The sequence below is a fragment of the Mesoplodon bidens genome (genome assembly GCF_964165515.1).
Source record: "Mesoplodon bidens genome assembly, chromosome: 5".
In the NCBI taxonomy this organism is placed as follows: domain Eukaryota; kingdom Metazoa; phylum Chordata; class Mammalia; order Artiodactyla; family Ziphiidae; genus Mesoplodon; species Mesoplodon bidens.
Genome location: NC_138161.1, coordinates 19,754,912 through 19,778,524, shown reverse-complemented (window position 1 = coordinate 19,778,524; position 23,613 = coordinate 19,754,912). Strand labels below are relative to the sequence as shown.

At 39.0% G+C, this 23,613-nt stretch overlaps 2 protein-coding genes across 4 annotated transcripts in view; one reads left to right on the top strand and one right to left on the bottom strand.

Annotated features, from left to right (window-relative positions):
• Nucleotides 1-730: 730 nt before the first annotated feature.
• ATP5PF (ATP synthase peripheral stalk subunit F6) lies at nt 731-7,734 on the bottom strand. Of its 2 annotated transcripts, none has more exons than XM_081234655.1 (4): nt 7,600-7,734; nt 3,997-4,173; nt 1,409-1,533; nt 731-904 (listed from the first exon to the last, which is right to left on the bottom strand). In XM_081234655.1, the coding sequence occupies exons 2-4, from the start codon at nt 4,158-4,160 to the stop codon at nt 867-869; spliced, it is 327 nt and encodes a 108-aa protein (XP_081090781.1). In that variant the 5' UTR covers nt 4,161-4,173; nt 7,600-7,734; the 3' UTR covers nt 731-866. The 2 variants fall into 2 exon arrangements, with proteins under 2 accessions (XP_081090781.1, XP_081090782.1); XM_081234656.1 differs by lacking the exon at nt 7,600-7,734 and adding an exon at nt 7,459-7,559.
• GABPA (GA binding protein transcription factor subunit alpha) overlaps nt 7,593-23,613 on the top strand; it is a 33,650-nt gene continuing 17,629 nt past the window's right edge. Inside the window, exons 1-5 of one of the 2 annotated variants that reach the window (XM_081234654.1) lie at nt 7,593-7,681; nt 15,372-15,473; nt 17,552-17,696; nt 21,026-21,110; nt 23,187-23,432. In XM_081234654.1, coding sequence (XP_081090780.1) covers nt 15,397-15,473; nt 17,552-17,696; nt 21,026-21,110; nt 23,187-23,432 — 553 coding nt within the window. In that variant the 5' untranslated portion in view covers nt 7,593-7,681; nt 15,372-15,396. Of the gene's footprint in view, nt 7,682-8,104; nt 8,195-15,371; nt 15,474-17,551; nt 17,697-21,025; nt 21,111-23,186; nt 23,433-23,613 lie in introns of those variants that run through there. The other variant, XM_081234653.1, reaches the window with a different exon arrangement.

Below are 23,613 nucleotides of genomic sequence, written 5' to 3'. Positions count from 1 at the left end.
TGACTTCACATTTTTAAAGAAAATCTCTAAAGCTTGACTAAAGACAGGTACTTACTGACACAAGTCAGAGAGATTGTCAGATAGAAAAAGGCACAGCTGTTTTTCCTGTTTTTAAAAAAGAATAATTAAAAACAGAACCATCTACTCTCTGAAATTTTGATGTGCCTGCTCTGCCACTTCTCTGGCACATCACATCTGCTGGATCTTCCATCAGCTGGGCAAACACCACCATACAGCTTCATACTTTAAAGGAAATTCCTTTGTAGAACCCTCCCCTCCCCGGCTCCCAGCTCCTCCTGATCTATCCATATAGCCCCGTAATAGACACTGTGATCATTACACTGCAAGGGAAGAGGAGGGACCTGAGTTACTGGGATAATAAAACCATTTAACATATGAGGAGATGGAAGTTAAAACACAATGGATGTTCCTGGACATATTCACAATCACACTTGAGTTTCCTGAAAAAGCTATGAAAAAGGACTTATGAACCATTTCTTCATATTCTGGGAACGGGTATAACATTCTCCACAGCAAACATTCCTTAAATCAGGGTGGCTCCCCTCCAGCAGTAAGTCTCCACAACAAAAAGGACACCCCTGCACTCAGAAGAATCTGGCAAGTTATGGGCAAGCAGTACCCAATTAATCCAAGGTCTCCATCTGTTTTGATATAACCAAATGGGAGGATCCAAAAACACAGAATTCAATACACTCAAGTGTACACCCAACACCATCAAATAATTTATTTGAAATCAGAATTAAAAGAACATATGACAGTTGTGAAATGTATGTTGATTCTGTTACTTCTCATCAGTTGTACAATTAATCTAGGACAAATTACCAGATAAATTTTACATTATTTCTTCAGGACTGTGGTTTCTCGATGACTTCAAACTTGGGATCTAAGAAGAGGAAAAAAAGGTTCAAGCTTAGCCATACTGCAATGAAGTGCATCTTCTAGAAAGTTTTAATATTTAACTCATCAATCTTCTGATTTTTTAAAGAAACATCTACATGGAAATATAACAACTGCTTAAGATTTATTCAGGACTTACAGTGAGCCAGGCTCTCTATGTCATTTAACTACAACTATCATTATGAGGAAAACAGCATAATTATCCCCAAATGTCAGATGAGAAAGAGGGACCAATTAACTATCCAAAATCACACAGCTCATAAGTGATATTGTCAGGAGTTTGATTTTAGATCCCTGCCGTTTAACCTCTATGCTATGTGATCTCCTACTCCAACGGCATTTATCCCAGAGCTTCCCATGCACATATTACTGTTCTAATAAATTCACATGTAATTGTCATTTAATCCTCTACACAACCCAAGTAAGTATAAATATTCTCCACTTAAAAATGATCTCCCACAACAATGAATCTGTGATTAAAAAGACTTACCTTCAAATGTGAAGTTAGGGAACGTATTCATGTCTGCTTTACCGTACATTTGCTTAAGCTTAAAAAGCTCCCTGTCTAGGTCTTGCTGATACTCTGGGCCAGCATCAACAGGTCCTCCAGATGTCCTGTTGTGTAAACGACCAAGTAAAAACAGATTTTAAGCATTAGTTTACAAAAACAAAATTAAGTTTCATAGATCTTCTAAATGTAGGGGAAAGCAGACTTTTCTGAAAGATAACAAGCATTTCCACTTGAATTTCAGCTCAAACTATTTTAACTATTACGAGGTTTCACATAAATGAAGCAACTTCAAACAAACTCTAACATTCAAGGTCTGTCAGTATCAAGGATACTTATTAAAAGTCAACCTCTCAGGGTCTAAGCAGCAATAAGGTATAATGGCCAAGTCTGCGGGGTCTGGGGTGAATGACTGCTTCCGTTTCAGCGTCAGCTCTACAATTTAGTAACTGTGTGAACTAGAGCAAACTGTGTGAACTAAACTCTACATCTACAACTCAAAGTCTTACCTGATGGTGGCGTTGAGAGAGAGAGAGATTGTGTACATGTACCACTCAGCACAGTGCCTGGCACACAGTGAGCACTCGGTTATTTACTATCACTATGATTTAAATCAACCACCACTGGACGGCATTCAAAAACTTTAAGTCTCTATAATAGGGGCCTAACAAAGAAGCAAATTACTTCCTACCCCCAGAGGTTTTGCCATTTAGAAGGAAAAAATAACATGTTTATAAACAATTATGCTGTAAGGGAGTTAGGTGATAACCTACAAAGACACGGTTTAACAAAAAGCTACTTGAATTGAGGGATCACTTTTGCTTAGCTAAACGGGGAAATTTCATTTTAAAAAGGTGGCATTTGTGACAAACCATGCATTTGGGTCAGATTTTAATTTGAGACATTCTAAGACTGAAAAAGCAAGGATGAGGAGGTGGTAAAGCACTGGCTGTATGTGGGGAACACTAAACAGCCTAGATGGAAAAGCCAGCGGGAACCAGATCACTGGAGGCTGAGAATGTTAAGCCTGGGAGTTTGTATTTTGTTTGCTAAGCAATAAAATGACAAAATTAGAGCTGTGCTTTGGAAAGATAAATATAGCATCATGGACCAGCAGTGGGCCAATTAGATCTAATTATTTGCACAAATTCTGTTTGTCATAATGTTACTGCCCACTTATCAATGAACAATATAATAAAAAAATTTATAAGTGAAAATTCTATCAAGGCTAATATTTTCACTCATGCCTATGATAAAAGCATAGGATCTTATTTATGCTACAGAATTTCCACAAAAAGTACTGAGCCAGCTCTAATTTAAGAACTTGTTAATGATGTTTCTTGTTATGGACCCAATTTTCTTCTACATCAGCATGTGCAATAGACCCTTCTGTGATAATAGAAATGCTCTATGTATGTGCTATCTAATATGGTAACCAGTAGCCATATCTGGTATTGAGCAATAGAAATGTGGCTAAGGCAACTGAGGAACTGAATTTTTATTTACACTTCATTAGAATTTGAATAGTCACATGTGATTAATAACTACAGAGATATACAGTTCAGTTCTAGATAGAGCCTTCAACCAGATACTTTGATGACTGTTGTCCAGCTCTGGGATCCACAAGCTTTTAGAAACATTCACTCTTCCAAGCCGCCTTCCAAAATGCACCAGCTAGAAAGGAGCATTTCTTCCTATGAGTTCTCCAAACACTGAATGTGTCACTACCTTAGCATCTAACCTATTTAAACTTATATTGTATTTACTTGCTTAGAAACTTTCTACCCCATCAGACTTTAAGAATATTGTGTAAATGCAAAGTGGCTTCTTTCTTTGTAGCCCACCACTGTTAATAGTCCAGTGCTTTGCACATGGTAGACGACCAAATAAAACAAAACTCTGAATTGATCTGTATCACTTTTCCGAAGATTTGGGCATTGAACTTGATGCTGACTAAGGTCATCATTCATCTCCAAAACTGTGTGGTTCTATTATTATGTTGCTCCTGGACTTGCTTTATGCCATAAAGCAGGAGTCTTTTGATATTCCCAGAAATATATAAATATGGAAGTAGCATTAAAGAAAAAATGCTGTGTCTATACATTTCCCCCAAATCATGACGTCACAGAAAGGGCACTGAATTGAGAGTTAGAATATTTTGATTACGTTTTCCCCACAATTAGTTTTATGACCTTAGGCTAATCAATGTCTAAGGGGCTTAGTTTTCTCAGTTATGGTTCCTAAACGATTTCCAAGATCCCATGTACTTGTATGAATTGATTCTAGTTTATAATAAATGACATTATAGTAGGGATATATCTAAAATGGCACTAGATTTAATGGGATTCTCCCTTGGAACCCATATAAGGAAGATAAAATTTGGGACTTAAAAAAAAAAATCAAGATTCTCATCTTCTTCTTTGGAGCAGGTAATGAAACTTTATGACAGAGATCAGCTCAGTGAAGGTCTTAGACACTTTCAAATGCCAAGTAATTTTTTATTACCATCTCAAAACTTACATACTTTGAATATTCACACTTACACCATGGTTGATTATCTACCCACTTACTGTCGCTTAGTTCTATATTCTCTAATCTTGTCCAAGAAGAGTTTCTGTACAGGATCAAGTTCCTTATTAAATGCCACTGCTGTAAAACCGATGTTCCTCCTCAAAGAGACCGAGACTGCAGACTGAATGACAGAGGTCAACCTGAAGAGCCTCTGAAGAATCATGGTGATTCTGTTACTGGAAACAAGCACCAGAATGTGAAGATACTTTAAAATAGATATAATTGTAAAACACCTTGTTAATATGTTATAGTGGGCATCTAATTCTACTAATTGCTACAGAACTTAAATCATACCAGAACTCAGTAAACACTAAGAACAGTCACCTGACAATAGCTTCCTTCCCCTCTCTACCCAACACTGCAAGTTTTTTTCTTCTTAACCAAAAGGTCCCGGGACCCAGCAGCAGTTAGGAACCACTCAGGCCTGTGTGCGGCTCCACTAGGGTCAGACGCAGAAAGAAAGCTCAGAATCTGGGATGGGATGTTTTCTTCTCCATGAATTTATTAGTCTTGGCTGCCCACCCTCAGCAGAAAAAGAATAATACTGACCCCCAAATTAACGTACCAGGTTTCCCTGACTCCCTCAAAAGGCAAAAAGGGAGATGTGCAGGGAGACTGGAGACAGTTGCCTGAGCCTCAGTTTCTACTTCCCGGGCCCACAGGGAAAGAAATTGCTCTGCTTGTTACAACTGCAGGATTCTAGACATTCAAGGACACTGTAAAAACCAAATCTAAGTGCAAAAGAACCAGCAAGGAAAACAGCAACTAGTCCAAGGGAGCCCACCAACAAGAGAGGAAAAGTCAAGCAGTACAATCTAATCAGTGAAATAGAATTTGTGAAGGAGAAGAAAGTCTGAACTTTTAAAATAAGGACTTAAAGACTTCTAAGTCCTTAGACTTCCTGAAGCTAAAATACATGGTCATCTAACTAAAAAATTACAGTATATAAATTAGAGGATGATCTCAGTTGAGACCTCATTTAGTGTCCTGAAAAGATCAAATGCAAAAAAAAAAAAAAACTGTATGCAAACAGAAATTCCAAAAGAAAAGAAATAATTAAGGAGACCATAAATAATTAGAAAAAACTGCCCAAGATGAAGAAAGCCTGATTAAACTGAAAGGGCTTACTAAACCCTTCTGGAATGATGATAAAGATTCACACCTCAATACAGCCTGGTAAAACTTCTGAACCTTAAAGTGAAAACCCAACATGCTAACATGATTCCCATGCCCCCGCAAATTACCTAATAACAACAATAACAATAAGCATCATCTCACTGACACTGGACTACTATTAAATTATAATACCACTGCTCAAAGTGTGGTCTGGGGACCAGCGGTAGTATTGACTTACTGGTCTATAGCAATACCAAAATTGGCAATAAGCATTTAGAAACTTTTACAGCAAATTGACAGAGTAATTCATATCTGTTGAATTTAATAATACAAAAAAGAGTTCATATTTTGTATGTCTTCATTGTTTTGTCTTTCATCTACTAATTTTTCCAGTAATTCATTTTTACTGTATTCTTCAAAAATATCCACAAGGGTTGAGGGGAAAATGGCCCTTTACTAATGAGAGTTGGAAAGCACTAAGCTAGACGACAGTGGAGTAGCACAGCAGTTCTCAAATACAGGTGGCGGTATCCCCCAGGAGATATCTGGCAATGTCTGAAGACATTTTTGGTTGTCTTGATAGCGGCGAGTGTTACTGGCCTCTAGTGGATAAGAACCAGGATGCTGCCAAACATCCTATAACAACAACAATAATAACAATAGCCTGCCCACAACAAAGAAGTATCTGGTCGAAAATGTCAATAGTGCTAAGGTTGAGAAGCCCTGAAATTGCACATAAAAACCACCAAAAGAAATCCTACAATCAACCAAATATCCTTCACTTGCCAGCATGAAAGAAAACTATTTGAAGATATTAGAGATTTCATCATACATCACTCTTATACCTCATCAGAGGAAAAAAAGGGGGAGCGGGGAGACTCCAAGCAAACAACAAACGACCTTAAGGTGCCACTTAATAGCATTCTCATTTTACACACACAGAAACTGAGGCTTAGCGGTAAGTACCTGATCCCAGGTTACACAGTAGAATTTGACAGGACACAAACATATTTTTCAAATTGTGCAATTCAGTGTATATTTTCCCTTTTGGCAACGTAAAGACACACAACACTCTGCAATGTGGTCACCTAACACTTGTTCAGCCCTAGGTATTTTGCAAAGTACTTCTAGACATATTCTCTCCTTGTACCCTTATGGCAATACTGTCAAGAAACAGAGGAAGGTGTTCTTATCCCTCCTTTACAGATAAGGAAATGTTTAAGAAAAGTGATTAAATTATTCATATTCCCACAGTTAATCTGCTCTAAGTCTAACATTGCAAAGATCATGTTACTCCTACTGCAACATGGGTAAAACCCATTTTCATTTTTTCTATTTCTATCATCTAAGTACGAATGATTCCCAAATCACATCTCTAATTTTGGTCTTTTTCCTGAACTCCAAACCTAAACATTCGACAGCTCTCATCCTTTCCTAAGTCCTACCGGGCCCTCAAATTCAACTTATCTAAAATATGAACACATAATCTCACTATCAAAACTTGCTCCTTTTCCTTTATTACCGTTTCATTTTTCCCCCCACTGAGTAAAGATCTAGTGAGAAAGATACATGTTATTACACAAATAGGTATAAAATACCAACTATGATTGAGTTCTCTATTCGAGCACTATGAGGGGCCACGCCAGCCTATGATAGGGATTTGACACACTCAGAAAGACTGGGGAAGGCAACAGCAAGAAAAGGGTACAGCGTAAGAGGCGGCCTTGTGCTGAGAGGGAGCACGGTTCTCCCGTTTACAGTGATGACTGACCAGCCTTTCGCTGCGTATTTGGCGCATGTTCAATGCTGAAGTCAATCCACAACTCGCCTGACTTAACCGGCTCTCTTTCTCCCTCCTGGAATCCGTGATGTAAAACAAAGCTGCTTAACCAAGTTTTAGCACCAACAACGTTTTTAGGTGGGTTGCAAACTTTTAAGATTACTATTATCCTTTCTCCTCTTACGTTCTACTTTTAAATGCTGTAGTTCAGAACAATCGCCCGCGCGCCAGGGCTGAGCAGACCTGGCTGCAGACCGGACCCGCGGGCATGACCTTGGCTGCCCCAGCCGGGCGGCGGGTCCATGAAGCGCCGGACCCCTGCCTCCCACGCCACCCTGAGCGTCAGGCTGGCCCTGAGAGCAGTATTATCAGTGCTACCTACTGAGTCTACCCCAAACTTCAAGGCCTAAAGGCGCCGAGGTCAGCAATGACTCCGGGCCAGGCCGTGAAGGTGTCCGGGATACAGGCTGCTCTCTCTTCCAGAAGGGCGGAGGTGATAGGCATCCCAGACCTCGTGAAAAAAACCCAGAATGCTCGTCCCTAGAGGCCAAGTGAGTCCACTTACCCTCCCAGTCACCTTGCACTCGGTCCCGAGCTGCCAAAGCCACCGCCGCCACCGTTTTACTTCCGGCCCTGGCTCCGCCCCCCCCGCCTACCCGCCATCGCAATGCATTATGGGCCGCCGTTTCAGTCGGTCGACACTCACCGGACAGGAAGCGTCTCGGAGACAGTCGGCGACCGGACGGCTCTAGGTGAGACAGACGCCAAACAGGAGGAGGAAGTGGAGGGTAAGTGCTTCCGGGTCCCATGGCGACGCCTCCGCCATCTTTCCTTCTCCCAAGTTGACCTGCTCTCTTTTTCCCTCTCGGAAACCTTGTTATGTACGCATGCGCACTTGGACTGGCCTTTCCCCTAGTTCAATCCCCACCGCCCCGAGTCAGCGTCCTCTTCCTTGGGGTGGTTGAGGTGTACGACTGTGTAGGCAAAGTGACAGAGTGTAAAACAAAGCGGATTGGGGCGTTGGGCTCCCTTGTGCCTCGTGAGCCCCCGTTGCCTTGGGCGTTCGTTTCGCGCAACCTGCTGGGAGTTGTAGTCCCGGACCCGGGGGTGCCTGGGAGGCGGGAGGGGGGGTTGGAGTTTCTCTGCGCCGTTTTCGCGGGAAGGGCCCAGGGGCCTCTCACTTCGAGTCGCTGGAGCTGCGGGTCTTACCGGGAGAGACGCTGCACGTGGAGCCCGCGCCGCTGCGGTTTTCAGCCGGCTCTGGACTGCGGGCGGGGGCGACGGGGCCGAATCCAGAGCGGGTGAGTGCGGCCGCTGGGGAGGAGGGGAGCGCGGGTCCGCGCGGGCCGGCTTCGTTCCGGGGCCTTCTCCCCCACAGCGGCCCCCCCGCGGCCGCCTCTGTGTTTTGTTTCCGCTGGTCCCCGGCGCTGTGACTCCCATTTCCGTTCGTGGAGACTTGAGGGAGCCGGGTGGGGAGGGGCGGGGGAGGCTGTGCGGGGAGTGGAGGGGAGGGGCGGGGGGCGCGCGGCGCGGGGCTCTGCTAAGCCGCGCGCCCTCGGGGTCCCGGTCGTTCGTGTCACCCTTCGCCGCCCCCTTCCCTCACTATCCCCTGCTCGACTGTCCGCCGTGGTCCGCATTCGCCGCGGTCGGGATCTGATCCTGACGCCCCGGGGATTTCAGGGGAACATGCAAAACCAGCCTCCTTGCCAACTCAGCGTTTCGCTTTCACTTCGTATCCAGTTGTCTTTCTGGAATTGTTACAGTTGCATCAAAGCCATCTGTTAATGTATATGGTGTCCGTTGGGTTTCTTTTAAAAACGAGGAAGTGTGAGGCAAGGGGAAAATGATGGATTAATGTAGCTTGTCAGCTTTTTTAGTTTTTTTGTGGACTGGAAGATACGCCCGCGCGTGTTTGTATTTAGGAACCCTAGATTGATTAGGTTAACGGCAGAGAGGACAACGCCTAATGTTGCGCTGCAAGATGACGAGTAGTGATTTAGAAATACACGCAGTAGGTCTGAGTCGTGAGAGGAGCAAAGTTTTAGAAAGGTCCACTTAAGCAAAGTGAAGAACTGGACAGTGATAACGTTCTTAGATACTTTGTTGTCTTAAATATCAAAAGAAACTGGTCAACTCGCTCGGAACTACTTTAAGGGAATAATAATCTCTCTCTCTTAGGGTTTGAGCCAAGCTTTACAAGCTTATTTATTTTTAAACATATTCTGACACTAGGTGGACTTAAGCAGTTTTTACGTGGATTGCGTCTACAGGACCAATGCCATGAGGGGTGTATAGTCTTGAAGTAAGAAAATAATGAGCTAGGTGTTTCGTTGAGGCAAGTCATGAGAGCATGTGGAGGCTCAATACTAAATTTAAACTGTTGACTTTAATCTTCTTCCAGCTTTTATTTATGAAACTTCAAGTTTACAGGAAAATTGAAAAAATTATACAGTGAAATTATACAAGGAACACCTTCACCCCCAGGGTCACAAAGTGTTAACCATTCTCCACTCTTGCTTTCTTTCTCCATGTGTATACACACAGATATATGTGTGTTACTTTTTCTTAGCTATTTATCTTTAAAAAACAAAAACGTCTTTTAATTTACTCAGGATATTTAACAGTATTTTTTAGCTTGAGAAAATGTGCAGTTATCTGGCAGGTACTCCCAGGTTGCACTTGTATTTATGTATCCTTTATTTATTTATTGTCCTTTACTGGGAAAAATTGGCCTAAACTCTGTAAACTAATGTGTTCCAGTGAAGAATAATCCTCAAATTTATCTGTGGTTCTAAAAGAGAATGATAAACATAACTGTATTTTAAAGAATAGTAGCCTTGCCTGGAATTGTTAGTTAAATATAAATTTAGTTTGTGTTCATTTTGTGACGTGTTCTGAACCCAGGTTAGATTTAATCTAAGAGAAACCAGGGTGTCAAGGGGCACCTTTTCCTAGGGGGAAAGGCTCAAAGTAATTCTCTCTTCTCCATTTTCTTACGTATTGATATAGAATCCTGGGGAATTGTTTCCAGAAAAAGAGCTAAGACCCACTCAAGCAGTGATATCAAAGATTTGGACAGTTTCCCAAATCTCTCCATTGCTTCTTTAGCTTAAATTTAGAGAATTGAGAAAGAGGAAGATCAATTCAGGGACTGTAAGTAGCATGATTTTTTCCAAAAGTATATTGGATTCTTTTTTTTTTTTTTCATTATTTGGCACCTTCTAGAGACTGATCTGTGACTTTTTTGGAAGATTGCAGGGTAAATTTCTTAACAATCCTGTCTTAGTGCTTATACTAAGAGGTACCAAAGGTGTCCCTGCTGATAAGCCCTCAGGGCCATTTCTCAGCCTCTGGTTGTTACCAGAAAACTGGGTTCATCTCTTGGTGGGTGGCAAGACAAAAGACACAACCAAGCCAAAGATCAGAAGAAGAAAGGGTCTACTACTTGCAGCAAGGAGAATACCAGGATCTTCCCAAAGAGGTGTCCTGAGCAGCAAAATTGAAGACCTTTTAAGCTAAGGGTACTTCCATATTCATGAAGGGTCTTGGGTGGTGCATGCCTTTTCATGAAGGGGCTTCAGCAGGAGAATTCAGCATAGAATTGGGGCAAAGGTTGACAGCATCCATGCTTTTAGTTGATTGAAGTCACAAGGGTCAGAAAAGGTCAACATTATCATCCCTTAGGTTACAGTTGATCTGGTGGTTGAGCGCTAGAGGGGTGTTTAAATTCTGAAAAACAGCTTAAGAAAGTGCTTCAGGCTAATCTTTACCATGGAAACAGAACTGGGAGTCTTTATAACTGATTTATTATCTTTGCTATTGTTACTCCTTAAGAGCATTATTACTGAGACCTGTTCAAGGGTAAGCATTGTGGCCAGGCTTAGATCCCCAAATGGCTTAGGCCAAAAATGGCTTCTCTTATGTCAAGAAAGCCATGCCTGGTCCTTCTTCTCTGGGTGCCGCCTACCCTATCTGCTTACAGTTACTTCTTCTTAGGCTTTCTATTTTTCCAAAGTTCCTAGAAAATTCACTTGTTTTCTAATCTTTTTTTTTTTTTTTTTTTTTTTTTGCTGTACGCGGGCCTCTCACTGCTGTGGCCTCTCCCGTTGCGGAGCACAGGCTCCGGACACACAGGCTCCGCGGCCATGGCTCGCGGGCCCAGCCGCTGCGCGGCATGTGGGATCTTCCGGGATAGGGGCACGAACCCGTGTCCCCTGCATCGGCAGGCGGACTCTCAACCACTGCGCCACCAGGGAAGCCCTCTAATCTTTTTTTAAAAGTTGGTTATGGAAATGGGAGTGGATGTCCTTGTAGGCCCTGAAAATATAACATAAATGATCCTTTTAAGTGCTGTCCTGCTATAAACCTTACTCTGTTTCTTACTTTTTTTGTACAGTTTTTATGATTTTTGCGTGTATGTGTGTGTACATTATCTCCTTGTTTCTAACGGCTACTATAGTTCCATAGTGTGTGCTTCTTTCACATTTTCTTGTATCCGCAGTACTCTCTTACCATGGATACTTGTATTGGCTTCAGCTTTCAGCTATCTCCAGCAAAGCTGCCCTTAACATCCTAGTATCAATCATTGTGAGAATGTCTCTGGAATGCTTATCTAAGGGCAAGATTGCTGGGTCATAGGTATAAGCACTTTATTTGAGCAAGTGCTGCTAGATTTTTCTCCAAAATAATCTTTGCCGTATATGCACAGTATAAAGTGAATAATTTGGATGTGAGCATTTCTTCATGTCCGTAGCCATTTTGGTTTCTCTTTATGTGAGTTTCCTTTTTCTATGCTTTAGTGACTTTTCTAATTTGTCCTGACTTTTGGGGGGGTGTTAATCAACTTGCAGGAGTTCACTGTGTATTTCAATTATTAGTCCCTTGTCATGTGTAGATATTGGAAATATCTTTTTCTACTCTGTAGCCTGTCAGTTAAACATAACTCTTAATTTTTATGTAAGGAAATCTGTCAGTTTTTTTCCTTATGGTTTATGTTTTTGAAATTTTATTTAAGAAATAAATCCTTTTCTATCATTAGACCACAAAAAAATTCCCACCATTTTCTGCTATTAGCTTCATAGTTTTACCTTTCACATTGAAGCCTTTTAGGCTTCTGAAGTCACTTATACAGTGTGTAATAGTTGTTATTAACATTCACTTATCCAACACATTTTGATAGAGTACCTACAAAGGGAGAGGCACTGCTCAAAGTTCTTTGTATATATCTGTGAACAATTACCCCTTCCCATGTGAGCTTGTGTTGTCCTACAAGGATAGTCTCTATTGGGTCACCACCTCCTGTTTTGCTCTAGTGCTCAGGATGAATTCCACAGTTTTACACATAGTATCTGTTAAGAAATAGGCTTTATGGGGAAAGAGAAGACTTACGAGGCCAGGGTCAGCAAGAAAAGAAAACAAAAGTCCTTCATTCTTTCATCATCCCAACCAAAATCTGCTGGCGCCTAGGCATTCTGCTGGATGTGCATGATGTGTATCTATTTCAGTGGAGAGCCCCACCCTCTTATTATGCTTTCTTATTGTAGGGGAGCTGTGAGAGCAACCTTAATAATGTGGGGAAAGTCAGATCATTTTTGTACTAGACAGTCTAGATTTGTATGCCAGCGATTTATAGTCTAAGTTGTCAGAAAACCAGCTCCCCAGCATTTGGAGATGTTTGGACCTGAGGAGAGTTACAATCCTTTTTAAAGTGGGAAAGAAGACTGTGTTAGTTTCCCAGAGCTATTGTAACAAATTACTACAAACTTAGTGGCTTGAAAACAATTTATTGTCATATGTTTCTTGAAGTCAGAAGTCTGAAATGGCCCTTTCTGGGCTAAAATCAGATGTTGGCAGAGTTGTGCTTCTTCTGGAGGCTCTAGGGGAGAATCTGTTTCCTTTTTCCAGGTTTTAGAGGCTGCCTGCGTTCCTTGGTTTGTGGCTCCTTTCTTTCATCGTCAAAGCCAGTCATAGCCAGCCAGTCAAGTCCTTCTCACTTTGAATCACTCTGGATCTCTTCAGATTCCCTCTTCCACTCTTAAGCATCCTTGTGATTTCCTTGGACTCACCTAGATAAGCCAGGATAATCTCTGTATTTTAAGGTCAGTTTATTAGTAAACTTAATTGCCCTTGGCCATGTGATTTAGCATAATCACAGGTTCTGCGTTGTTATTGTGCCTACCACAAAGGCCTTGGTCCCTTGAGAAGTTGGGACCTGAGGAAGCCCCTCCCACCTCCAGTAGCTAGGGGAAGTCCTTAGGCCAGGCAAACCAACTTAAGTTCCTGGGGTCACTTTTGGACAGTTTTGATTTTTGCACCCTGACAATGATCCAACAGAGAAAGACAATAAATGTAGTAAATTATTAGTATGTTAGAGGATGAGTGCTATGGACAAGAAGAAAGATGCAAGGACAAGTAAGGAGGCCAGTGTGGGAGAGGGAGTCAGAGCAGTAGTAGAATGGGGATGGGGAGTAGATCATGTAGGACCTTGTTGGCCATTGTGAAGTCTTTAGTTTTTTTTACTGTGACTGGTATCAAAGGAGTGCTGTGATGTAACTTCACTTTTAAAAAGGATCACACTGGCAGTTGTATTAACTGAGAACAGACTGCAGGGGGGCAAGGGCACCAGCACGGGGACGTGTTAGGAAGAGGCTATTCCAGGTAAGAGATGGTGGTGGCTCTTGTTCTAGTGTATATTTGCAGTATAGAGCCTGTACTTCAGTTGATAGACCTAAAGCATGACATTATGGAGCCACAGGCAGTTTAGCCTCACTAACCTCTGGATAGTTTTCTTATGACGGTGGGGGTGGACTCAAAATAAGATTGTTCTGTGTAAAGCATTTGAATGTGGTGCCTGATACTCAGTAAATAATGGTTATTATTAATAGGAATGAATATTTGAATTCTTCATTTTGTCACATCTTTAAAGTGGGAGCATGGACTCCTTTGTAAACATTAAAATACCAAATTTAGAGGACCATTCCTTGCAAGTCAAAGAGTCGAAGACACTTAGAAGTACTTTTTCAGATGTAGTAGTAAACTTAGAAAACTCTATTCTGGACTGAGAGTATATATGGAGTCCAGAGACAGATTCACTGACCTACAGTGAGGTCCTAACGGCCTGAAACTTACAACATTAACACCTTGGAAATGGCCATAAAGAAATACCAATATATGCAGCTATTTTATGCATTACTTAGCATTTTTTAAATTATAATGTTTTAGTATCAGGAGTACAAATGGTACAAAATGGCACATAATATATCAATGGTACAAAAATCAATGGAAGTTTAATGTAGCAGGTAATAATTTTACACGAGAGAATTAAAAACTGAAGTAATGGTTTGTTTCAAATGTATAAAAACACATCTGAAAAACAATCATAAAAAATTCTAGTGTTGGGACTTCCTGGTGGTGTAGTGGTTAAGAATCTGCCTGCCAGTGCAGGGGACACAGGTTCGATCCTCTATCCCTGGTCCAGGAAGATCCCACATGCCGCGGAGCAACTAAGCCTGTGTGCCACAACTACTGAGCTCTAGAGCTTGCAAGCCACAACTACTGAGCCCACGTGCCACAACTACTGAAGCCTGCGCGCCTAGAGCCCGTGCTCCACAACAAGAGAAGCCACCGCAATGAGAAGCCCGCGCACCACAACGAAGAGTAGCCCGCACACTGCAATGAAGAGTAGCCCCCGCTCACAGCAAATAGAGAAAGCCGGCGCTCAGCAACAAAGACCCAACGCAGCCAAAAATAAATAAACAAAAAAATTAAAAAAAAAATTCTAGTGTGTAATCAGGGCAATAATGCAAATATCTATAATGATTTTGTTACTTTATTTTGCTGCTTGAGAATATTGTACTGGCATTTATAAGAAATGTAATTTGTAACACAAAGCTGGGATTAACTTTTAATTTATATTATTCTGTCAGTATAATGGTTTGCAATAAACTCTGCTAATAAGGTACAGCTTTTAGCTGAACGATTGTAAATTGTTCATCTCCATGTTGTTTTTTGTTTGGCCACACCATGCAGCATGAGGGATCTTAGCTCCCTGACCAGGGATGGAACCCATGCACTCTGCAGTGGAAGCACAGAGTCCAAACCACTGGACCGCCAGGAAATTTCCATGTTGATTTTTAAGCTGCAGGTTTAAATCTGTTATTAAGACTGAATTGCTGTAATATAGTTGACATGCCTTCACTTAATTTTGAAGTAACCTGAATTAATTTATTGACTGAGATTGGGCTGAAAACATCCCAGTAAATCCAAGGGAATGATAATGATATCATGTCAGGCTAATAAACACCATTTAAACAAAAACTAGTTTATAAATATTACTTGTGGATTTTCTTTTATATGTGAAGATTACTTCCTCCTCTTCCGCTTATCCTCTGCTTTTACTTGAATTGGGTCTTTACTTCTTGTATACCGTGTCTGCTTATGCAGATAATTTCAGAATGTCTTACATTTTAACTTTTGTAGGGTCAGCTTTTGAAATACTTCAATCATGACGAAAAGAGAAGCAGAGGAGCTGATAGAAATCGAGATTGATGGAACCGAGAAGCCAGAGTGCACAGAAGAAAGGTTGGTAGTTTTTGAATTTACCACTTTTTATATTATCAACATGCCTAATTAAGAATCAAGCCAAGTTCTTTTGGGGGCCTTTTTTTCAACTCACTTCAGCATTTTGGGGGATAATGTATTGCCTTTTTCCTCAGACTTACTGGGTTTGTTGGTTTTGTAGCTGGGAGGAAAAGATAGTTTTATTTTTTATTTTTTTTTTGCGGTACGCGGGCCTCTCACTGCCGTGGCCTCTCCCGTTGCGGAGCACAGGCTCCGGACGAGCAGGCTCAGCGGCCATGGCTCACGGGCCCAGCTGCTCCGCGGCATGTGGGATCTTCCCGGACCGGGGCACGAACCCGTGTCCCCTGCATTGGCAGTTGGACTCTCAACCACTGCGCCACCAGGGAAGCCCCCACAGTGTCTTATTTTTAAATAACCTAATCTAAGAAGCAGTACATATATCACTCTCAGTCCTTAGTCCTTTGGTCACACAGTCCAACCTTGGTACAATTCGGGAGGGAACTATAAAAAGGTGTGAATATTAGGAGGTAAGAATCATTTGGGCTGTCTTGGAGACTGACATGCACGTATTTATTTTTATATATACATACATACAAATGGTCCACAAAGTCTGAAGTTTTTACTGTTTGACCCCTTACAGAAAATCTTTGCTGATGTCTCGTGTAAGAGATTGGTAGTTACTGTGGTTGATAGTTACTGTTGACCTGGAGAGTAGCTATGTAAAGGGAGCAGTTATAGCTAGCTGTCTAGTTGTAGCAGATTGCTATGAAGAAATTTAGGTCCAGTGATGTGAGATCATCCACACTTTCTCAAGGGAAATTGGTAATCAGATTTTTTATATGTATCTCCCAAGGTTTAAATGGTGGCAACAGAATATTAAAAAATGTTTTAAATGTTGAGCTCATGTAAAATAGGTCTTTAAAAATCTGTGTTAAAGTGACATTTGACTCTTTTAAAGATTATTGTTATGAAAAAAAGAAAAATATAGCCCACTCTGCTATAGCTGAAGAATTAGTAAGAATACTCACTTAGCCAAAAGACCCAATTATTTTACCTTAACAAATAGTAATAATAAGAATATGTTTACTATTATTTTAAAATAATCTTGGTTTTTTCAGTCATGACTGTTCTGTTTTATAAATTTTAAAAGTTTTAGGAATTTAGGCTGAATACATTCAGTGAATATCATGTGTATATTGCATTATAATTGGAATTTATGTGAAAATGGAACTTGACAAATTTTTAAATACATACTGTTTTTGACAACTGCAAATGAGATTTAAACCATATATAAATTAAACATGTCGTGAAACTTGATTGAATTCTAGGTTTATCAATTCAGCAAACTAATCAGTGCCTGTTTTCTGTTTGGCCTCAAATAAGGATTCACAAAAGATATGTAGAATTACTTACCAGAGATTTTACCCTCAAGGAACTTTGTAGAATTCAAAGTATGAAATAACAATGCAAAAGAGCCCTTAGAGAGTTTTAAAGGAAAATTATAATTTTTTAAGGTGGATCTAGACTGATTATAACCAGTAGTTTTCAGATTAGATTAAATGGAAAATATTTTTGATAATTTATATTTTCATGTCTTATAATTTACATTATTAAATTGTATTTATCTTGGAAAAAGAAATTGACTAGTAGAGATGGCATACAAGTTTTGAAGAGGCTTTTTTTATATTCCTTTCTGAGCCTAAAATTCTTCAAAATAACTTGGAAATATATAAATGCAAACGTTTCCCCATAAATATTGTATATGCAATATTTGTATGTGTATACACACATGCATACATATGTATGTATATAATGAGGTGTATTTGCAAAGGTGCCTTAAATTTCAAGCTAGCATTTCTCTGTGCGATGTGATTCAGTATTAAGCTTGGCAACACTAGCTGGTGATGAGCCTACCACTGTGACAGGTGTCTGTGCAGAAAGGAGTTTCAAAGGCCAGAAATGTGTTTTGGTGTTGAATTTTGTTTTCACCATATCATTGCATTAATATTCAGGGTAAGAATGTAATTGTTAACCATTATATTCTTTAACACTGGATCCTTTAACATTATATTCTTTAGCATTGTTGAACAAACCTACACTCCAGCTGAATGTGTAAGCCAGGCCATAGACATCAATGAGCCAATAGGCAATTTAAAGAAACTACTAGAACCAAGACTGCAGTGTTCTTTGGATGCTCATGAAATTTGCCTGCAAGATATCCAGGTATTATTTTTTTCTTTTTTGAGATTTGTATTTCAGCATTTACGTCTGCGTTAGAAATGTTTTTTTGTTGGCCTTTTCTCTCTAGCTGTAGTCTTTTTCTCCATTTGACCTATATTATTATAAAATGTAAGCATTTAGAAGTAAAAATTCTTTCAGAAAAATTTCCTCCACTTAAAATTATTTTTTAAAGATTGGGTAATAAGTCAAACATTCTTTTTTTACTTTGACAAATATAAAATGAGAAGTTTAAATGCATTTTAATCAGGGCTCAAAACGTAGAGTAGTGAGAAACACATTGACCTTGGAAGCTGAAGAAGTGTGTCCTCACACTCTCTTTTTAACTAACTTTTAACTGCTTTGTGCATCAGTTTCCTCATCTTTTAGAGATAATTTGACCAAATGATTTTACATTCCCTTCCATCTTTATTTGCTCCAGCAGTAAAGTTTGGATAAGGATTTAAATACCAATATATATGTATATTTCTTGGGAATTACTGCAATAGGATTTTACCTGTGGTAGTATTATAATAACACATTGTGTTTGCAACATATTTATAGTCATGTTTTATGGTATTCTTTCAAGAAAAGGAGTATTTTTATAATATGTATCAAAGGTAGTTGCCTAGATAGGATTGCTCAAATAGTTTCTCCAGACCTTCCTTGAACATATGATTAAGTACTAGAGGTTTATTCTGTTTTTTAAGACTATTTTATACTAATGTATATTATGTCATCTTTTGGATTGTTGGGTTTGTTCTTTACTCCTCCCCCTCCCTGCCTTATAATATAGCTATTCCATATATTATAGAACTTTTGCCTTAGATTTTTAAAAATTCAAATCATTATATGTCTATTTTTAGATCAGATTTTGATGTAGAATAAGTTGAAATTTTAATGAAATGTGTGAATTTTAGTTACCCTTTTAGCTATTTTTTTCAGCAAGTCTAATAAATATTGGCGGGGGAGGGAAGTTGTTCTTCTAAAGAGAATATAGGTGGCTCTAATATTATTATAATTTTAGGATTTAAGGTGAGAGGGTAAATTAACATAATCTTTTTGGAAGGTAACTTGGCATTTAGTGTCTGTTAATGTTGAATGTAAAATATCTAGCAGTTTCTCCTCAAGGAATTGTTCTTAAAGAAATGCTCACCTCGGTGAGCACAGGTGTATATTGCATGGTTGTGCAGAAACTGAAAATATCTCAAATGATCCAAAAATAGGGAATTAGATAAATTCTACAGATTGGAATTCAAGGCAGCCATTAAAAAATGGTGAACTAGAGCTATATGGGCAGTTTAGATTGAATGAAAAAATATTTGCAAAACATTTCTAAATTATCTCATTTATTCTTCACATCAGTGTTTGAAGTCAGGATATTCTTAATCATATTCTGCAGATGTAGCAACTGAGATTTAAAGAAAGTAAATAATTTGCCCAATGCATAGCTACAAAGTGATGCATTGGAATGTGAACTGAGGCCTGTGTGACTCTAAAACTCTTCACTTGTTTGAGGCTGACTTTTTAATAAAGTTTTATTGAATAATTCATTGTCACTGGACTTGACCTGTTTTTTTTCTCATATGTAAAATTAAGGGGAATCTGGACTCAGTCTCTTACTTGTCTTTTAGCTCTGATATTTGTTGCTGCTCTTACAATACCTGACCTAACCAAAACGAAGGTAACACCTTCAAAGTACCCAGCCTATCATAGGATCTCAATATATATTGGTAGAATAAATGAAAATATGCATAATTTATAGTACCATAGAATTCAGAGCTGGCCTTGCATCTAGGACATTTTACATTTCTTCCTGTCCCCCTCCCCCTTCTCCTCCTCAAAAAGGATCTGAGGATAGTAACTTCTGTTCTCCATGTCAATTAATGCAAATCTACAGTTGGAGTCAGAATTCTTGCTGCTTGTGGTAATGCTTTTGTATTTTCAGATGAGTGCTGACTTCAGAGCTGATGAACAACAGTTGAGTTGCACTTCTCTAAGGGATATGACCTGAGATCAAATATCATGCTTGAGTTTTGTTGCGCCAGCTCTTAACTGAACTAGCTAGAGTGTCCAGTACCTGAGAGCCCTCTTCAGAGTTACACAGGCTTTAGCTTCTAGTAGATAATACCAGTGTCTACTGGAGAGGGGAGAAGTCTTGCTATGAGGAGAATTTTTAACAAAATGTCAGGCAGAGACTATTGTATTAAGGAGTGAAGCTGCCATGTTTGACCTGTCCGAGTGTAGGGTTACAAAGTTTGTCTTGTCTCTGTTTAAGTTAGTTGCATAGTCACTTAAGATTTTAGGCTTTATGTGTATGATGTTTTTAATATTAGAAAATATGTACCATGACTACAGTATTGGCTGAATTCTTGGGAATGAGAGTGGGAGGAGCTTTATACCTCCAGCTGTATGATATGCAGACACAGAGATACACATTATTCAAAATAATTATAACAGAAGCCTGTTTTTAAATGGGTGACAAAATGTCTAGAAGTCAGAATTACTTTTTGCCATTTGTGTGAAATTTGTTCAGAAGCACTGATACTGACAGATACTGAAAGGATACAGAATTATGATTAAAGATATTCATAGCTTGGGCTTCCCTGGTGGCGCAGTGGTTGAGAGTCCGCCTGCCGATGCAGGGGACGTGGGTTCGTGCCCCGGTCCGGGAAGATCCCACATGCCGCGGAGCGGCTGGGGCCGTGAGCCATGACCACTGAGCCTGCACGTCAGGAGCCTGTGCTCCGCAGCGGGAGAGGCCACAACAGTGAGAGGCCTGCGTACCGCAAAAAAAAAAAAAAAAAAAAAAAAGATATTCATAACTAGGTCAAGTAGTAAGGTTATAAGTCCTTTAACTTCATTAACTTTATGATCAGAAATTTAGAGTTAACCCTGATCTTAAATGTGTATCATTGGTTACAAGGGAGATATGGCAAGAATTACGTAAATAAATTTATATAAATTGTCCCCACTAATAAAACACCCTTGCTTATTCATGGCAGATAAATAGCATTATCTTCTACTTTAAATACTTTTACAGAAGAAATAGTTGCCTTTTGGCATTATTTAAAATTCTAAACTAGACTCCAGAGCTAGAGAAAACCACCACTTACAATAAATCCTGTCGTTTGTGTTGTCCTTAACTCCTACCACAGTGGTTAAGTTATTTTCAGTTTTGGCAAAGAATTAAATAATAGGACAACTTGAATAATTAAACGTGTTCTTATAACTTAATTAGTATGCCTCAGTAATTAAGTCCTGTTTGGCACATCCATTTATATTAAACAAGATGACTGAGCTAAAATAATCTTAATCATTTTATCCATGTTTAGCTGGATCCAGAACGAAGTTTATTTGACCAAGGAGTAAAGACAGACGGAACTGTACAGCTTAGTGTACAGGTAATTTCTTACCAAGGTAAGTTACTTTTAATGTTGTTATTTAAAAGTTTAGCTCATGTTTTTCTAATATGGGAACTCAGTTTTATAAGTTTTAGATGGTTATCTAAATTAGTTAATGTGATGTTATAGCCAAATATTCATGCTTTTGATTTAATTGTTTTATCTGTCAGGATGAAGCAGATAGTGTAACACATTCTACCTACTTTAATCAGGAAAGGGTATATTACAGAGTAATAAATAACAGGATCACAGGGAGGGCTGAAAGACTAGATTCTAGTTGACTTTCTAAGAATGCCTCAGCCACGCTGTAGAACTGGACTGCCAAGGAAGCTGCTGCTCTGCCGGGATCTGGAAAATGCCAAATCTGAAAGTCACAACTATAGCTGTCGACTTGGAACCATGCTGCCTTTTCAGTGATTCACATTAGCCAAAAATGTATACCGTGTGCTTGCTTGTCCCCTCTTAACTCATCTCCAAATAGAACGCGCATGGAAGTGATTCTAGAACCTAAATCACATCTGCAACCCTAGCTGCAAGGGCATGTATAGTCTGCAGTTTAGCACAGAGAGAGGAATTTGCAAAGGATGTGATGTGACCCAGTCAGCCATATTCATCACAGTATTTTACTAATCTGTGTAAATACACAAGTTGGAAAATTAGGAAACCATTTTTGGTGGGTTGAATTTTAGTTTTTTTAAATGTGGCTTTTGGGGATTTCTAACCAGAGTTTTAGACTAATTTTCATCTCTGAACATATTGTATTGCTTACAATTATGTTTCACAAACCAAAGTTTTCTTCACATTATGAAAATGGTAATTACCTACTTAATGATCCTTAATTTCCCCAGGATTTACTATTGTTGGGAATAGGAAAGAAAATCAGTCTTTGTTTTTTATCTTTAAAAGTTTAGTGACCTCTCAGTACAGGTGTGTTTAAGAAGAGTTGACTTGATGCAATTTGAATGGAGGATTAGGGGATAATTTTTAGGAAAAATCTTCTTCAAAAATTATAATTTTTTTCCTCATGTATATTTGAAAGAACTGACTTGTTTATACCACCTGATGAGTGCTAGCTGTATATTTTCTTGTAATAATGATTTTCCTGATTGAACTTCAGAATATTGAAAATGAGTTTTGTTTTTTCTTTCAAATACACTTTGATTAAATTTTTGATATAGATTGTAACTGAATCAGTGAGCAAACAGTAGCTGTTAAGTAGTATGATAGTTTTTTAGAGCTGTTATTTTAACATAAGTATCTGAGATTATTTCATAAAGGGCTAGTTTATTCTATTTTGAATATCTTAAGTATTTGGGTTTTTCTTCATTCAATTGAAAATGAAAATCAGAATTTAATGATGTGAATTTAATGTAACAAACTTAGTGTCTGTTCATTTTTAATACATGTACTTTGTCTTCTAAAAAGAAAAGGAGTCAGTAAATAATTTTTTCAGCTTCTCAGGATAAGTAGCTACTCATTTATACTCTCCATAGTGTAGTTTTAATTTTCTATTCCATTGTGTTACTTCTTTTCCTAATGTTTGTAGGTGGGGTGTGTGTGTGCTTGCGTGCATGCATGTGTGCATATATGCATGCTGGTGGTGGTATTCTTAAATTATTTTAGACTTACAGAAGAGGTGCAAGTATAGTAAAAGAATTCCTGGGTATCCTTCACCCAGATTCCCCAAATGTTAACTTTTACTACATTTGCCTTATTCTCTCTCTCCCTCATCCCCACATTATTTTTTTGACCTGGCTAAGAATGAGATGTAGACATTATTCCTTCCTATCTCTAAATACGTTAGTGTGTTTTCCGAAAACAAGAAATTCTTTTGCATGACCACAGTTCAGTTATCAAAATGAGGAAATTAATATTGGTACAATACTGTTATCTAATCTATCAAAGTTCTGTTGAATTGTTTTTATCATTTAATAGAAATATGTTTAAATTCTCTAGACATAATGCTAAAAATATTTAAAATGGAGCCTTGCTGTACCATTTGAGAACATATAAACTAAACTAAATTTTAATTTGTTAGAGACTTTCATGTTTTCACTTAGATATGCTTTTTTTCTTTTTAATCACTGGTAAGGAATTGAACCAAAGCTAAACATCCTGGAAATTGTTAAACCTGCGGAAACAGTTGAAGTAGTTATTGATCCAGATGCCCACCATGCCGAAGCAGAAGCACATCTTGTTGAGGAAGCTCAAGTGATAACTCTTGATGGCACAAAACACATTACAACCATTTCAGATGAAACCTCAGAACAAGTGACGAGATGGGCTGCTGCTCTGGAAGGTTATAGGAAAGAGCAAGAACGTCTTGGGATACCCTATGGTAATAAAATACATAATAATTATGTTGGGTAGAACAATAAGAATTAAGCTTGACATGGAAGACATAATAATTATGTTAGGTAGAGTAATAAGTAAGCTTGACATGGAAGACAGTAGGGTGAGTAAATTATCTATCTTAAATGTAGAATTTTTAGGAAATATATTGATTTTCTTTGTTTTTG